The 18,959-nt window shown below is 35.6% G+C and overlaps 1 protein-coding gene across 1 annotated transcript; it reads left to right on the forward strand.

Moving 5' to 3' along the window:
• Positions 1 to 8,624: 8,624 nt before the first annotated feature.
• LOC108681758 (dual specificity mitogen-activated protein kinase kinase 1) lies at positions 8,625 to 17,377 on the forward strand. The gene is made up of 10 exons (XM_018170830.2): positions 8,625 to 8,798; positions 9,476 to 9,620; positions 11,410 to 11,523; positions 12,170 to 12,282; positions 12,768 to 12,879; positions 13,581 to 13,757; positions 14,343 to 14,541; positions 15,131 to 15,303; positions 16,057 to 16,212; positions 17,131 to 17,377. Exons 2-9 carry the CDS (start codon positions 9,543 to 9,545, stop codon positions 16,174 to 16,176), a joined length of 1,086 nt encoding a protein of 361 aa, XP_018026319.1. The 5' UTR covers positions 8,625 to 8,798; positions 9,476 to 9,542; the 3' UTR covers positions 16,177 to 16,212; positions 17,131 to 17,377.
• Positions 17,378 to 18,959: the final 1,582 nt, after the last annotated feature.

Here is an 18,959-nt window from a genome sequence, read left to right on the forward strand (position 1 = left end):
GCCAGCGCTTCTTGCTTACGCCGTAAAATATTTACCGTAAATGGCTAAATCAGTAAATGCATGCGACGGTGCGTGCTTTGTTCACTTGTTGAAGCCTTGAAGGCAGAAGGTGAAAAAATGACCTCAGTCCTCTTAGTCTCTTACTGTCCTCAGTCAGGCTCAGGCAAACTGTCACACCTGGACTGGGACTGAGTGGGACATGACAACAATTGCTGTCTTTCCAAATTTTTCACTTGCAGGATGCAGCCACAGACTAATTTTACTTTGCTTGTAGAGGGCGGCTGTTCTTTCAAGCTGTAAATGCAACTGACTTTCCACAGCACCTGCGGGCTGCTGCCTGCACCGTGCACGCCGGGGTGCGCAGCCAATAAAAATGAATGAGACACGAGTCCAAATTACCTACGCCTACGTTGTCCGGACTCGCGTAATTTTAAGAATTCGAAATTTCAAAAGAAAGGCAAAAGGCCGTGCAATTTGATAAGATTGATAAAATTTATACAATAAGCGAATTGAAAGTGATTTCTTAATATTTTTTTCCACACGTATACAATGACTCAGCATATAAACGTTCTTATAATATAACATCAGTTTTGTTTGTCGTAGATTTCGAAATTTTGTTATCTATTCCAAAGTTATCATGGACGGAAGACTTACAAGCAACAGATTTCATGCTTATGCATCACCAAAATGACCGCAAATATGTATGAGTGACAATAGACTCATGTGGCGCCTATCTATCATCACAAAGCGGGAGCTAAACTCTCGTAGAATAGAATAGAAGTGTCGGCACTGATGAAATAAGCCCATGGCCTGTTGCCGATTCTTGAATTTTTCGTGACTTGATTCACAAGGGATCCGGCCTTTGAAACGCGATCTTTCCATAACTGACGATTGATTGAGATAGCTGCTGAACTTAATGTGCTGCTGGTCCGTAATTTGCTAGGCATTTTAAGACTGAACATATGCTCCTGCATTGCTTCGTCTGGACTTATTGCCTGGTCCGTAATTTGCTAGGCATTTTAAGACTGAACATATGCTCCTGCATAGACTCGTCTAGTCTGTTCTTGAAGGCGTTCATACTCGGAGCGTCAACGATGCTATCAGGGAGGCTGTTCCACATGTCGGTGACTCGAAGCAAGAAGAAATGTGTCACATGGATGTGTTACAACGTAGTTTTTTAGTTTATAGCCGTGGCCCCTAGTGTTGGTTCTTGGTTCATGGGATGGAGATGGGTAGATGGCCGGAAAAGAATGGTGTGAGAAGGAAATGAGGCAAGCCAAAAAATGACGCTGCCTCCATTGGGGCTGTCTCGCGAAGAGAAGACGAAGAGGGTTTTAGGGAAAGAATAGGCAAAGAGATAGGCTAGTGAATATCCAGCCTTCAGAGGACTCGCAGATTTGGTGCAAGCCATGGTTGAAAAATACTTAGCGTGTGAAAGCGAATTCATGTAGGGAGTTGCATGTGGTTGTATTGAAACCTGAAATTAAGTCGCAAATCATTATAATCTTTGCTTATGGACCGCTTCTGTTTGTAAAAGAAGCCAGTTCAGTAGAAAATAGTGTTAAAGAAACATGGTGAGAAGGCGGACTAAATAAAAGGTGAAATGAAACTGTTTATATGATGATAGCAGATCATTTCGCAAATAATAATATGCGTTTAAAAATTACTTTTTTAAAGACAACACTTCTAAAGAATCCAGTGTCTCCGGTGTTACACATGTACAATGAATTTCTAATTTCACTCTATAACATAACATAACATTGCGATGTCGGCGCTGAAGTGTAGGCCTGATGTGGCCTGTTGCCGATTCTTTTCCTTTTCGTGCCTTGTTCACAGATCTAAAATGGTGTCATTTGACCGGATCTTTTCATGACTGACGATAGTTTGAAATAGCTACTAGACTTCCACCGGGTTCGATATGGTGCTAGGCATTTCAAGTCTGAACATATATTTTTCCTTTGCTTTATCTAGTCTGTTCTTGAACGCGTTTATACTTAAAGCGCCAACGATGTCATCGGGGAGGCTGTTCCACATGTCGGTGATTCGAAGCGAAAAGAAATGTTGTCGCGTGGAGAAGTTGCAGCGCAGTTTTTTTAGTTTATAGCTGTTATAGCTTTAATCTTTCTTCATATGACTTGATCTTCAAGCCTGGAATTATCCTTGTTTCACGTCTTTGAACATTTTCTATTAAATTTTTGTCCTTTTCAAATCTCGGTGACCACACAACGTTTCCAAATTCTAGATTCGGACTCACGACAGCAACAAAAAACTGTTTCATCGCTTCTGCATCTAGGAACTCGTATGAACGTCTGATGAGTCCAAGAAGTTTGTTGGATGTGTTAGCTTGCGTTTCAACATGTTTAGAGAATTTCAGCTCCTTGTCGACATAAACTCCGAGATCTTCTTCCACACTAGACTTTCCAATTACTCTCTCGTTGCAACCGTGTCTTCTCATACTGTAATCTTGCTGTTCATTGTTCTTCCCAAGGTGAAGTACTTTACACGTGTCAGAATTAAACAGCAGCCGCCACGTATTAGCCCACTAACTAAACTGTCAAGATAATCTTGCAATTGCACTTTATTTGACGCATCCTTCACTGTATTATAAACTTTTGTGTCGCCGGCATACATGTAGCACACGCTGGTGACTACTTCTGGCAGATCGTTTATAAAAGCAACGAACAAAATAGGCCCAAGAACGCTTCCTAGTGGCTAGCCACTGCGCACTGATGCCCAGTCTGACACGGTTCCGTTAATACTGACACGTTGTCGTCTACCTACTAGAAAATCTCTGATCCATTGGAGTACGTTTCCCTCAATTCCCAAGGACTTCACTTTACGCAACAGCCGCTCATGCGGAACACTGTCAAATGCTTTGGCAAAATCAATACCGCCGTATTAACGCCAGGGCATCTGATACCGCCGTATTAACGCCAGAGCATCTGATCCTTGCACTGGTGTAAAATATTCAGCTTTAAATATCAATGCTATTAATTTCACACTATCAGAAATTTAAATTGGTAATTTCAGGACACTGGCATCAACATTTAAAAATTATTAAAAACAATTATATTATTTTAGTATTCATTATATTTCTATGCTCATTCTGGGGAATTTTCTGATTATTTCATTGGACCCTCAACGGCTGGACATCCTCCTCCATGGGTCAGGGGTCCGCCTCCATGGGTCAGGGGTCCTCCTCCATGGGTCAGGGGTCTGCCTCCATGGGTCAGGGGTCCACCTCCATGGGTCAGGGGTCCTCCTCCATGTGTCAGGGGTCCGCCTCCATGGGTCAGGGGTCCNATTATTATTATTATTATTATTATTATTATTATTATTATTATTATTATTATTATTATTATTATTATTATTATTATTATTATTATTATTATTATTATTATTATTATTATTATTATTATTATTATTATTATTATTATTATTATTATTATTATTATTATTATTATTATTATTATTATTATTATTATTATTATTATTATTATTATTATTATTATTATTATTATTATTATTATTATTATTATTATTATTATTATTATTATTATTATTATTATTATTATTATTATTATTATTATTATTATTATTATTATTATTATTATTATTATTATTATTATTATTATTATTATTATTATTATTATTATTATTATTATTATTATTATTATTATTATTATTATTATTATTATTATTATTATTATTATTATTATTATTATTATTATTATTATTATTATTATTATTATTATTATTATTATTATTATTATTATTATTATTATTATTATTATTATTATTATTATTATTATTATTATTATTATTATTATTATTATTATTATTATTATTATTATTATTATTATTATTATTATTATTATTATTATTATTATTATTATTATTATTATTATTATTATTATTATTATTATTATTATTATTATTATTATTATTATTATTATTATTATTATTATTATTATTATTATTATTATTATTATTATTATTATTATTATTATTATTATTATTATTATTATTATTATTATTATTATTATTATTATTATTATTATTATTATTATTATTATTATTATTATTATTATTATTATTATTATTATTATTATTATTATTATTATTATTATTATTATTATTATTATTATTATTATTATTATTATTATTATTATTATTATTATTATTATTATTATTATTATTATTATTATTATTATTATTATTATTATTATTATTATTATTATTATTATTATTATTATTATTATTATTATTATTATTATTATTATTATTATTATTATTATTATTATTATTATTATTATTATTATTATTATTATTATTATTATTATTATTATTATTATTATTATTATTATTATTATTATTATTATTATTATTATTATTATTATTATTATTATTATTATTATTATTATTATTATTATTATTATTATTATTATTATTATTATTATTATTATTATTTTTATTATTATTATTATCATTATTATTATTATTATTATTATTATTATTATTATTATTATTATTATTATTATTATTATTATATATGCCGGCAAAAACGAACTATGTGCAATTTATTATAAAGTGTCCGAGGACCTGGCAGTAACCAATATTTGATCATGACAAACAAAACATTAGAATTTGAAGATCATTCGAACGTGACGATCATTTGTACGTGACGATCATTTGTACGTGACGATCATTTGAACGTGACGATCATTTGAATTTGACGAGCATTTGAACGTGACGATCATTTGAACGTGACGATCATTTGAACGTGACAATCATTTGAACGTGACAATCATTTGAACGTGACGATCATTTGACCGTGACGACCATTTGAACTTGAAGATCATTTGAACGTGACAATCATTTGAACGTGACGATCATTTGAACGTGACGTTCATTTGAACTTGAAGATCATTTGAACGTGACAATCATTTGTACGTGACGATCATTTGAACTTGAAGATCATTTGAACGTGACTATCATTTGAACGTGACGATCATTTGAACGTGACGATCATTTGTACGTGACGATCATTTGAACTTGACGAGCATTTGAACGTGACGATTATATGAACAAGACGACCATGAAGACGATCTTTTGAACGCGACAAATATTTGAATATGGCAGACATATGAACATGACAAAAAATTCACATGATAAGTATTAAAACATGATAAACATTTATAAGCTGATATTGTTGAGGACAGGACTAACCTCTGAATCGTTTTATTATCGTTGGGATCAATGCGACGCATCTAAAATTCGATTGGTAAATCGGTTTAATCTACGATGGCTGCACCCATGGTTGAACTATATTATTACTAATACATGGTTGACCTCCGGGCAACTGCGCCTTGCGGATGTCATATGTTATTCCAACTGTGACGTTACCTTGGGATTGGCTCTTGTGACGTCACCGCGTGACGTCAAACTGATTTGTAGCACCGGTTTTGCTTAAAATAAAACTAGTAACATAGCACCGGAATTCAGACCCTATCGACGGTTCGTCGAATGGTTTATAACCAGGCGTCGCAATAGAAAAATATAATATGACCCAAACTCCATTTAGTTTGCTACAGTACTTCAAAATTAGTATATCATTTTATACAGGTGGAGCTTTTGACTGATTTGTTACGCTAGTTATCCATAATTCAAGTAATCGCAAACAACTGGAATTACTTAAGTTCAAACTTCATCTTTCGATTATCATCGCTGCATAATTACTTATATCTTCTCTAATCATGTGGAACAAATTGTTCAATTTTTGCCATTTTCCTCCGTTTTGGATGGGTAAGCAGCCGTGGCCGACAGGCGTCCCGTTTTGGATTACAAAATGTGAACTCAAATATATATAACTACCTGACATGAGCCTCGCTGCCGTGTACCGAGAATGTACAGTATGAAGCGACCTTTCATAAGTGTGTCACATTTGAGGGCTATCACGGTTCACGGAAAAGGCGCAGTTCCCGGCAACTTCCCGCAGTGTAGGGACTGTTCACTCCACTGTAGTCTGTAGGATGGGTAAGGAGTGAGGACTAGGACACGAAGCTGGTAGCTTCTAACTTATAAGTTGGGGACGCCCGGGACGGGGTGAAATATAATTTTCTATGCCGATTTATTATGTTTTAGATCTTCTGTGAACAATCACAAAAACTAAGAATCGGCGACAGCCGACAAGCCTACTCTTCACTCTTCAGCGCCTACATCGCTATGTTATTATTGTTATCATTGTTATGTTATGTCAGTAAAACATATTTCCAGGCATGAACTAAGTATTCCTGCTGAGGCAATGCTGTTTCTCAAAATTTTTTTGCCAGTGGCTGCCCACAGCCTCACAGGCCACAGCAGGCAGTCAGGCTGCTCAGTGCTCAGGCAGTCAAGCACAGCAGCCACAGCTCACTGAGCTCACACAGCTGTGACTGTGAGACAGTGAGTGTGAGTGGGCACTGGGCCAGAGTGGCTGTGTCAGACTGTCAGCGGTTAGCTTGTGTGGACTGTGAAAACTGGCAACTAGTAATACTAGTTGGCAATGCTGAATCTGAATGCAGCCACTGAGCTACGTTACAGCAAGGCATCATTGTTCATCCAGCCCTGAAGCTGCTGCTGTGAGCAAATCTTCAAGGCTCCCAGCCTCCCACAGTCAACAGTCTCACAGACTGTTTATGGAAAAAAGTTACTCTGTGGGTATGGGCCGCAGGCTACCATAGTGAGGAAAGAATCTCTCTGAGGCTAGTCTGGAAAAGTCCTATTTTTGTCTGAAATATCGCGGCTCTAATATCATATAATTTCAGTAGGTATGAAATCTCGCGGCTCGAATGTCATAAATTTTTGTTTGATTAAAAAATCGCGGTTTGCACTTCGCAAACATGTCATTTCNGGAATATAGGGATTTGGTAGGTTTCCATTCTAAAGGCTTTTTAATAAATATGGCAACATTTTGTGACGTTTCATCGTTGCTGACGCGTAGTGAAGTGTTTTGAGAGTCATGTGAAGGCAACAGAACTTTCGTAACGCGTACGTTTTTTTTATAGTTTTTCATTTCTCAATGCGTCCTTAATGTGTCGGAATATACCGCATTTACCCTAACTCATCACTCGTGGCATGATGGCGGGCTGGGCAGCGCAGCAATGGCACACGCACATTATGGCGCATTTACGCTGCACGCATATTAAGAATAAGCTCTAATTTTTCTCTAGGAATTATCTAAGGAATAGGCTAGCTGTTGAAACATTCTCTAATTTACATGCAATTTAGCTAATGCCTAGTGCTAACAGGTAACGGGGATGGCAATGCCTACATTACATTTTTGCAAAAATAAAACGCGGGTTTACAAGAGTCTGAGTCTCTGAGTCTACATAGTGACAAACCAGAGATTTTTTAGAATCAGTTCATTTTAAATTTCCTAATTCACTCAAGATTTTAATGTTAATCAATTTAGGTATTAAATATGATAATGCTGGTATGTTATCCATGATCCTTTTCTGGATCTGGTCTAGGTACTTATAGGACTCAAAAATGAACTTGAGGGAGAGTCTAAAAAAAACTCTGCTTTGCCACTATAGACTCTGAGACGCAAGTTCAAAAAAATCTTAATCTTTGACATAACTAAATATGGCCTGTTGCAGGGCAGGAAAATTACTATTTTTTTTCTGATATATTGTGGCTCTTATATCACATAATTTCAGTATGTATGAAATCTTGCAGCTCTAATGTCATGTATTTTTGTTTGATTGAAAAAATTGCGGTTTGTACTCCCCAGAAATGTTTTATAAAATTTCCAACTTCCATAATATATCAACAATCTCACCAAAATATCCTGCACCTGTCTCTTATACACATCTAGATGTGTATAAGAGACAGGTGTAGTGCGGTGTTTTGCGAGTCACATAAAGCAAACAGAACTCGAGTAACACATACGGTTATTTTTTTATAGTTTTTCATTTCTTGACGTGTCCTTAATGTGTCGTAATATACCGCGTTTACCCTAATAATGAGCAAGTTAGATAATGACATATTTAATTATTTAATTACCCACTCCTGTGCTTCAAGTATTTCATTTGATTTTTTTTTACTGAATTTCTTTTGTTTTAAGCTTGAATCATTCCATTTATCATTAGACTAACAAGATCATCTTAAGTTTCACTGAACTGACCTGGCACTTTGGATCCTAATCAATTCAATCTATTTTATGATCTACCATATTACATTTAATTTGTCCAAATAGGTACTTAATTTAGTTAGTGAAAGAAAATAAATTGTAGCCAATATGAAAAACGTCCGGAAATATTTGTATTTCATAATAGATTTGTTTAAAATTTGATGCCTTGTTTATTGTGGTACCTATTCATCTCTACTATTGTACTTGATCCATACTAGTGTAAGCCAGGGTTGCACTGGGTAGTGCCTGCCCAGGGAGCTGCTCACCTACCACCCAGGCTGGATTTTTTAATATAAAAACCTGGGTCTTTAAAAAAATAGAGCAAACGATGGTTTTTAACAAAAACTTGAAAATGCATCAAAATGATTCCATGATTGAATTTCAGAATGCAATAATACTGGATAGAAGCATACCAAAAATACATCTATCAAGCCTTCTTGAACAAATACCTTAATCCTATAAATGATTAGTGCTAGCCTCTAAAATACCTCATGTTGGTTGGAACCCCTAAAATATAGCCACCCATTTTAAAGTTACAGAAATATTACTTGCTAATGCAGTTCCAGAAAGAACTACATTAATTGATTCAAAAGTTTTTTCTATCAATTCATAGTCTCTGACAGAGGTGAGTCACTGTTTTATAAATAGTAATACCTACATCAAGTTAATGATGCATCATCAATTACTCACTGTTTAAAAAATTGACAATTGTTGGATTAAAAGTTAATGCAAATGTAATAATAGAAGGTGATACTTTATAGTATCAAATTTTTAATAATCAATATAAATAAGGACTTGAAGACAAATATGAATGATAGAAGTAAAAAAGTAATAAAACCCATATTACCCATTTTGCCCAGATTTTTAAAATAAATCTCTGGGTTTTCTAATGAAACCCAGGTGGGTTGGGCAATTTAAAAGAAACCCCTTAGTTTTTGGAATCATTTTGTAAACTGCATATAGTTGGAAAACCCATTCCTATCATTGGCACTGAGGAAATTATATCAAGTTGCTTAGTGGTTTTTAGAATTGGGTATCATATTTAAAATATTAAATTTCCAAGTGATACTACATTCTCTCCTGCATGAAACCTGGAGGGTCATGGTTGATTTGATGCACTTTAGTTAATAGAAAATTTGACATAATATTACCATATTTAAAATATTGAATTTCCAAGTGATACTACATTCTTTCCCGCATGAAACCTGCAATGTCATCATGAATTACAATTTTCTGTATAACCTGGCAATTTCTTATTTCTAAGGATTTCTTAAAGAACCAAATATGCATCCTAAATTGCAGGACTCCTCAGAGGAAACTGAGCACAGGCACTGGAGTGCTGTCTGAGGAGGCCACAGTCACAACTCTGATGCAGTGCATCCATGACCTTGACCTGGACGACAACCAGCGCAAGAGAATGGAAGTTTTTCTCTTCCAAAAACAGCAGGTCAGAGTTTTATTAATATAGTCAAATGGGGTAAGACAGGATCGCAGCCTTCATGGGGTAAGAAAGGACCAGCCCATGCCGTGCATTCTAATTGCACTGAATTTAATTTGACAAAAGAATATGTTAGAGCAATCATTGCCTGTCATTTCAGTGTTTGTTTCAACCCTCTTCTGCAAATAATGAATTACTGACTAATTTTTAAAGAAAACCTATGTAAAGAAGGGTCACAAAATAGTTAACCCTGTTTGTGAAATAAGCTCTGTCTAATAACAAAAAAATTTTTGGTCAGGTTTGTGAATGTAAGCAGGTAACCTCAAGTAATAAGCAACTTATGAGACATACTAGACATTCCTACCTGCTACCATCACTGCCTGACATGCATTATAAAATGGGGTAAAAAAGGACCGGACATGGGGGAAGACAGGACCACTAAATGATCCTGTTTTACTCCACAAGCGGTCCTATCTTATCCCACAAATGGTCCTGTCTTACTACCCCACAAATGGTCCTGTCTTACCCCACAAATGGTCTTCTATTACCCTACAGTTTATCAAAAATAGTTTTTAAATGAATATATTATTGTGCAGTCAGTACATGGAGTATTTTGGTCAAAATTTTTATCTTTGGCTCAAACTTCAACTTGTTAGCTATTTTAATTAGAGAAACTTAGTGCACTATTTTAAATTTCATCAAAGGGATGGAGAAAATAGGGATGTCACTTCCCATTATTGACCTGCAGAACTATGTGCAAGATTGGCTGGGGGGAAAATCATTGTGTGAAACATGAAAAATAATTATGATCCCAACTCTGTGAGAAGGCATGAGCTATGTTTGAAGAAGTGCACCACAAATGCAGTTAGCAAGAAAACTCATGATGTCTGACACTTAAGTTATTATCCATTGGTTTTATTACCAATGTGAAAAATTTTTCAGACAATGACACTTGGAAATGGAATATACAGGACGCATTTAGCAGTGCTCTACAATGAACCAAAGCCAACCCACCTTTATTATGCTTAACAAAGTTTCCTCGTGACAAAAACTCCAATGTGACTGATATTATAGTTGACTTCCCGCAACGCAAAACAGTAACAAGTGGTTGTTTAATCAAATAATGTGTTTCTAGATGGATACTATTGAATATCAGATTTGTACTTTTATTAAAAACCTTGTAACATAAGAATAACTAGTTGGTCCTGTCTTACCCCATGCCTGGTCCCATCTTACCCCAATGGGGTAAGATGGGACCAGTTCACTTTTTTTAATCTGTACAGAAAACTATGTTAGATGCAAAATGTCAGAGTTATAGCTTAGAAGCCTATTGCATAGATACACCTTGTGATATGTTTAGGATTTTTTAATTATTCATGGTATAGATGCTACGGGCTTGTTAGTGATTTTGGTCCTGTCTTACCCCATCTGACTATATATATATATATATAGATGGTTTATTGCTTTAGTTGAGAGGAATATAGGCCTTTCTTTTATAACAAATATATAAACTACTACTCCAGTTCTCATATTTCAAGATATAATTTTATCAGTTTGATAGTTCTTTTTGTATTGATATCAACTTTGTATTGAGTTTATTAATATATTCTCATGATTTTTTGACGTTATTGTGTTACAATTCTAAGCCAACTTTAAAATTCAGATTTCAATTTTATTGCAACAGCTTAATATTAAGTGGAGTTCATTTATAATACTGCAGAATAATGATCCAGTTTCACTAGAAATTATGCTACTAGACCAATTATTTCTAGTTTTTATTTCCTTGCTAAATTTCCAGATTGGTGAACTGAACACAGATGATTTTGAGAAGCTGGGAGAACTTGGCGCTGGCAATGGCGGTGTTGTCAACAAAGAGCGACACAAGCCTTCGGGTCTCATCATGGCTCGGAAAGTCAGTTGTTGGTTGAAAATGTACTCTTAATTAATAATTAATACCTGAACACGTTTTTTCTATCATCATGATTTAAAAATTGTTAAGATTGTCTTGATTTATTATCTCCTATTGAACTCTCTGCTAAGACCATTCATTGCCTGGCAGTTTGATGGTGACTGTTTTGGTGTCAAAGAATTTACAAGGATATTTGTTAGAGGTCAATTATCTTTAAGTCTGAAAATAACAGCAATAGTACATGTGGATGCTTGGAATAGAACACTGTTTATGTTCAAAAATATCCTGAAAAGAGATAATCCTTTCTAACATTATTATGATTACTGGTTCAAATTCATGGAAATTTTACTAGGTTTCAAAGTAGACCTCAATCATCTTGCCATTCAATCTTCATTGAATGGTAAGATGTAAGGTGGAAATTTTCAAAAAGATGGAAGAAGGAAATCTAAGCATGCTTCTTGTGAAGAATTGAGAATGTAAGTATCAACAATTTGTATTGTTACCAATTTAAATTAACCATTTGGACCTTCTTACTTCACTTCTGCTATGGTTCAGGCAATTGATATCTGTGGATATTTATAACCTGTTCAAATCATATTTATTCACTGCAAAGTGATTTAAAATGTTTTTCTTTTCTTGCCCTTGACAGCTTATCCACTTGGAAGTGAAGCCTGCTGTCTGGAATCAGATCATTCGCGAGCTCAAAGTCCTGCACGAGTGTAACTCTCCTTTCATTGTTGGCTTTTATGGCGCATTTTACAGGTAAGTTTCTAGCAATGACTTCTTTATCTTGTTTATAGGAATCAGTTTGCTTGCATACTCTTGTATTTTTTATTTATATGGACAATTTTCCTCTTCAGCATTACTTCAGGTGACTTAAGACGCAATTTATATATTGATTTATTTTTTTTATTTATCTAGCTCTTCATTGCATACTTGCAATCAAATTAAGGCGTGGAACAATTTGACCGAGAGTCTACTTATTTTTCTCTGAAAGCATCGAATCTTAGAACGTTTTGGCATATTGGATTTTGAAGTAGCCACTTTTTGAATCATAAATTGATATGTATTGGTAGCATTAGAATTAGAGTTTACCTTCATTTGTTAGTTCGAAGTGTATCAATCATTATTAGAAGTGCAGCAATCATTATTCATTATTAGAAGTGCAGAATCCAGTATTCATAATTAGAAGTGCAGCAACTATTATTCATCATTAGAAATGTATTAATCATTATTCGTCACCGCAGTGAAGGCGAGATCAGCATCTGCATGGAGTACATGGACGGTGGCTCCCTGGACCTCCTACTGAAGCAGGCCATCCGCATCCCTGAGCTGGTCCTGGCCAACGTCTCTGCCACCGTGAGCCTCGTCCTTGTCACACGTGCACGACACGCCATTTATTGCTCTAACAGAATAACAAACAATTTGGGGCGAAATTCCAAACAATTTTTCGGAAAAAAAATCTAAACAGTTTTTTGGAAAAATTGCAAAAGATTTTTTGGAAAAATTCTAAACGTTTTTTTGGAAAAATTCTAAATGATTTTGGAAAAATTTTGGGCGAGATTCTGAAAGATTGTGGGAAAAAAAATTCCTAACGATTTTGTGAAAATTCCAAACGAATTTTGGCATCCAAGTCTGTAATGTTGATTCTGAGAGACTTTCAAGCATTTAAATTTGTATATAAAAGTGCGAGTTAATAACATTCTCGTTCTGTCAGTTTTCCTTTAGTACATTATTTTTCAAATAGTGATTACTACTAGACTGAAAATACTTGAGTATTTGCCAGTCAAGTTGAAGGCAGTATCCGAGGATTAGAGCTGAAAGTGATGAGCAGAAAGTTTAACAATTCCCTGATCCAGTAAAGGAATTGAAAGGTTATGAAGCAAAATAGTTTGTTGCTCTACTTTTTGCGCAAATAGAATGTTCACTATGAAAGTTTTTAAATCAAGGTAGAATTGAAAAAAATTTAAAGTTTAAATAAAAATAAAGATTTCAGCATAATTACTTATCATTACAAGACTTTTAAGTGACAAAAACTCAAAATTTTTCGTTAATTTCAGGTACTGAAAGGTTTGGCTTACTTGAGGGAAAAGCATCAAATTATTCACCGCGACGTGAAGCCTTCAAATATATTGGTCAACTCCCGAGGCGAGGTGAAGATCTGTGACTTCGGCGTATCGGGCCAGCTCATCGACAGCATGGCTAACACTTTTGTAGGCACCAGGAGCTACATGTCGGTGGGTGGATCTCTGTACTGTTCGCATCAACGCCATGGAACGGTTAGACTGGCATCTTTGTGGCCAGAACCCCCTTTAGATTGAATAAAGTTGCATCAAGTTAGAATATGAAGTCTAAGCAATACCTGAAAAAAACGGCAACACGGTATAGTTTCAGGGAGGGCTTTCGGACACTAGGACGCCGGTTAGACCATTTATCAACATTATTCTGAACAATATACAAAGCCATATGAGTTATACTACCTACTGCAGCAAAACAATGACACTACAATGACGCCTGAGGTGTCATTGATAACATTTTCTAAAATTTAATATACTCGCGTATTTTCAATCGACACCATTGCAGTGAATGGGCTTTTACTATAATTTGTCAAGTGTTTTTGGGTTTCTTAACATTGGAATGGAATTTCATCTAGAATGCATTGTTCGCGGTTCAGCATTCCCAGTCTTGTTGTTACCTTCTACTCCGTTCTTAAGGCGGAGCAGAAGTCGGGTATAGCATGAATTTGTTCATATGTCTGTGCGGATAAGCCTGCCAATCTGATTCTACTGTACATTTCTGGCTGATTCTACTGTACTGTGCAGCCAGAGCGTCTAAACGGCGACCATTACTCGGTGGCCTCAGACATCTGGAGCCTGGGCCTCTCCCTGGTGGAGATGGCCATAGGCATGTACCCCATCCCGCCTCCTGACGCAGCTGTGCTCGCTAAAATATTCTCTATCAAAACACCCGGCTCAGCGTCTGCCGCAACACCGTCCCCTACTTCACGATCACCTAGATCTGGTATAACCTGCCACTTTACCAGTGGTTGTTACTTTCTCCTGTTACTCTCCTAGGTCTGGTATAACCTGTCATCTTCCTAGTAGTTGTTACCCTTTTATGTTACTCCCTTAGATCTGGTATAACCTGTCACCATACCAGTAGTTGTTACCCTCTCCTGTTACTCACCAAGATCTGGTATAACCTGTCACCTTCCTAGTAGTTGTTACCCTTTTCTGTTACTCCCTTAGGTCTAGTATAACCTGTCACCATACCAGTAGTTGTTACCCGCTCCTGTTACTCACCTAGATCTGGTATAACCTGTCACCTTCCTAGTAGTTGTTACCCTTTTCTGTTACTCCCTTAGATCTGGTATAACCTGTCACCTTACCAGTGGTTGTTACCCTCTCCTGTTACTCACCAAGATCTAGTATAACCTGTCACCTTACCAGTAGTTGTTACCCTCTCCTGTTACTCACCTAGATCTGGTATAACCTGTCACCTTACTAGTGGTTGTTGCCCTCTCCTGTTACTCACCAAGATCTGGTATAACCTGTGGTTGTTGTAGTATAACTAGTGGTTGTTAAGCTCTCTAAAATCACTTTTATTTCAGCGGGCGTCCCAGGCCAGCCTCGGCCCATGGCAATATTCGAGCTGCTAGACTATATCGTCAACGAGCCGCCGCCACAGCTGCCCCACGAGTATTTCTCGCCCGAGTTCGTCGATCTCGTCCACCGTTGCCTTAAGAAGAACCCCAGCGAGCGTGCTGATCTCTCCAGTCTCATGGTGCGCCTTTATTTACCCTTTTTAAACATTGAAACAAAGCAAAGTAATTCCTGCCAATCCATACCTCATATCATATAAGCACCTAAAGTTCATTTTTACGTGATCTCTCCAGTCTCATGGTGCACTTTTATTTACCACTTAAAACATTGAAACAAAGCGAATAGCAATTCCTGCCAATCCATTCCTCATATCATATAAGAACATAAAGTTCATTTTTACGTGATCTCTTCAGTCTCATGGTGCGCTTTCTTTACCCCTTAAAACATCGAAACAAAGCGAATAGTAATTCCTGCTAACCTGTTATTCATGTCATACGTATAAGAACCTAAAGTTAATCTTTACGTTCAGAGGAAAACGGTGTCATGGACAATCATTTGAAATATTTTATGAGGAGTACATTTCTTTTTACATATAATTTCCGAGAAACAATGTGAATTATTATTTTTAAAACTCCCCGTTAGCTGTTAAATCATCTTTATTTTTATTCTCTACATTGCTCTTCATAAGCTTTTGTTCCATGACTGCAGTAAATATCAATTATTTGCGTATTTTTATGATAGTTTTTAGCACATTTTCTCATTTATAAAAAACGCTATTGTGCTCGTTATGTCCGTCTGTCTGTCCGTCCGTGACTTCATGTTTTCGTCGACGAGAAAATGCGCTCTCTGTCACTCACTGCAGTGAGAACCGAGTTATATATTTTTTTTACTTTTCCGTGATTAAACTGAGGATTGATGGAACTGAATCCCTCAGAGCCACCCTTGGATCAAGCGAGCGGAGGTTGAGAAGGTTGACATAGCGGGCTGGGTGAAGCGCACAATGAACCTCAACCCCCAGACGCCTGCTGCACTTTCTGCCCACCCTGACTCCTGAGTGGGCAACTCTGCTGCCTTCTTGCAGCCTTTTCAGGTAATAGTAAACAGTGATCTATGTACTAAAATTTTGGCTATATGTAGCATAAATCATTTTTAATAGAAGCAAAATTTTTGCTAATTTGCTGCTTTTGCTTCATATCTGATCGATGCCCGTATTCAAGAATTGGGATTAAATTGAGATTAAAGCTTTTTTTCGGCACGTAAATGAGGCCAGTTAAATTATTGTGCCTAATTGGGATTGTGGTATTTTAAAGTACACCTTAGCTTTTCCGGCATTCTCAGTAGAATTGATGCTAATACTTAATTACATAAAATTCATTATCTCAGCCTCCCAAGTGGCACTCACATGATGAAGCTTTCCTTTTTATAAAAGCTTACGTACTGTCTTAGCCTTGGAGCATGATTTTCTGTAGATTTGGTTAAATGCAGGTGCCTCAAGTTATTATTTCTCACGGAGGTCATATTTAGTAAATATTACTTGTATGAATGCTCTTTTTATTTTCCAACGTTGTTTTACCTGTGTTACTTGAAATTGAAATTCTTGTTCTAAATGCAGTTGGTGATTTTGTAAAACTAAATCTTAAATATTTTTCATATTATTTCTTGTCATGGAAATTCATTTTTTTAACAATTTTGGTGGTTTTTGGTTTAACCCGATTTTGTTGTACCAGTTTTTAAGGGTATAAAATTTTTGAAATTTTAGAATGATAGAACATAATGCAAGTTTAACCTTGTGCTTCTGCTTGAAATAGAAGTCTCCAATTAATATCCTGTGCTTTATGTTAATTCCTGGATTTTTTGGTCAAAGTATATTAGTTGAAATGTAAAATCGGCACCTGTGTCGTTCACGCCTGAATATTTCTTGCATAATTTTATAGATATAAGTTACCAAATTATTTTATTACTATTAAAATATATTTATATTATTATCCTTATGATTTTTTTTTCACAGTAATTGGATGGACAATGCCTGTTGGGATTCGTCGCTAGAACATCTGTGGCATTACGGCTAGACATCTAATTCGAGTCAAGTCTTTGTACCACATGATAATTTTATACCACAAGATGGTTCTCTACCACAAGATAATTCTCGACCACAAGACAGTTCTCTACCACAAGACAGTTCTCTGCCACAAGATAGTTCTCTTCCACAAGACAGTTCTCTATCACAAGACAGTTCTCTACCACAAGACATTTCTCAACAAGATAGTTATCTACTAGAAGGCGTTTTCCCCCTGTTATGCGATCACTGTTTTCTTAAGTTATATATCATGCCTCATTACCAGAATTGTATTTATTAATGAGAACTAGGATCATGATACTTTATTCTAGTTTGGTGGCGTCAGTCACTCTAATTTTAACCGACAATTGGCAATAGAATTCTTAGAAGTATCATAGCGTTACCACTGTTTGTTTATATTGAGGCCATTCTCATTAATAGAATATTCGTTTTAAGATTTTACTGCTTTCACATCTGCTCCTATTTTATCCATAGTAATATATACGAGATATTTTCTTTATTTCTATGCCTCAGTGATACTGAATACTGGTATAAAGGGATTTGGTATCCGACGTTACATGGTGCTGTAGTACAGGGGAGGTAGTAGCTGAGTTAGACGTTGATAGCGTTGGTGCACGCTAGCGAGGTGGATGCGAGATGTTCGTACATTATTTGCCAAGTCATACAATCGCTCTAACGTCTGCTCTTCTAAGATTCAAGTTCAAGCGTTAGTTGCTAGTCATTGATGTTCGTACACGTACATCTTTGTTTCTTGTCACAATTTGAGGCTAAGTTTGCACTATCGATTCTTTTTATGTAATATTATGTTGAGAGAAGTTTAATTTAGAAGAGAAGTTGCTATGCATTCCTGATGATATTGCATTAGGGTTGGCCATGGATGTCTTTTTGTGTGGTGTGGGACGCATCTTTTCTTGTGACTGTTTTACCCTGAATTGGTTGCAGAACTTAACCCTGAACTTCTTGTTAGACACGATAGCATGTTGATGGTTATTAGATTTCATCCTGCTAACACCTTGTACTCGGTTTTCATCATCATCTATGAACTTTATTGCCGGCTTTACAGTGAATGGTAGTTTATTAATTGCAATATAAAGGTTCCAACTGTGAAATGAGTAATGCATTTGAGGGCCAAAGTCGCGAGAAAGGTGTGAATTATAGGGGCTTCTTTTGACCTTGTCGAGTTCGCCAGTCTTTCCTGTAGACTGCAATATATGTACGAGTATTTTACCCTTACACCTAATGCATCTCGCATTGCTTGACGCTCTTCCAGGCTGATATTGACGAGATATTATTCCTGTCGCCACTCACTTTCGAATTCGAAACTATAATCATTTGTGAACATCTAATTGGGTTTTTGTGTCTGCTTGGCTGTATATTCATGTTCAATTATTCATTGGTTCAGTCGTTTTAACGAGCGGTGTCGTTTCGAAATCGTATTAGTCCTGTGTTTTAAGCATATATCTTAGTGATTGTCAGCCCTAAATTGTTTGATGTGTGGTTGTACCTGTGTTTGATGTTCGTGTTGAATGCTGCGTGGTTGATGTCTTATTGCCAGTGTGTATTCTCAAGATGGTCTTATCATTCTAGAACATGGCCAAATTTATCTATTGCTCTTGAAATGGCTCTGTTTATTTCATAAATATAAAAGATGAAGTTGGAGCACACCTATTGCTTCTCTAGGATACTTTGATATCAATATATATTTCAAAGTATAATTTGTGACATTGCTATTATGCTCCGCAAAAACCGTTTAACTTATA

The sequence above is a fragment of the Hyalella azteca genome, unplaced genomic scaffold (assembly GCF_000764305.2).
Source record: "Hyalella azteca isolate HAZT.00-mixed unplaced genomic scaffold, Hazt_2.0.2 contig3411, whole genome shotgun sequence".
Classification (NCBI taxonomy): Eukaryota; Metazoa; Arthropoda; class Malacostraca; order Amphipoda; family Hyalellidae; genus Hyalella; species Hyalella azteca.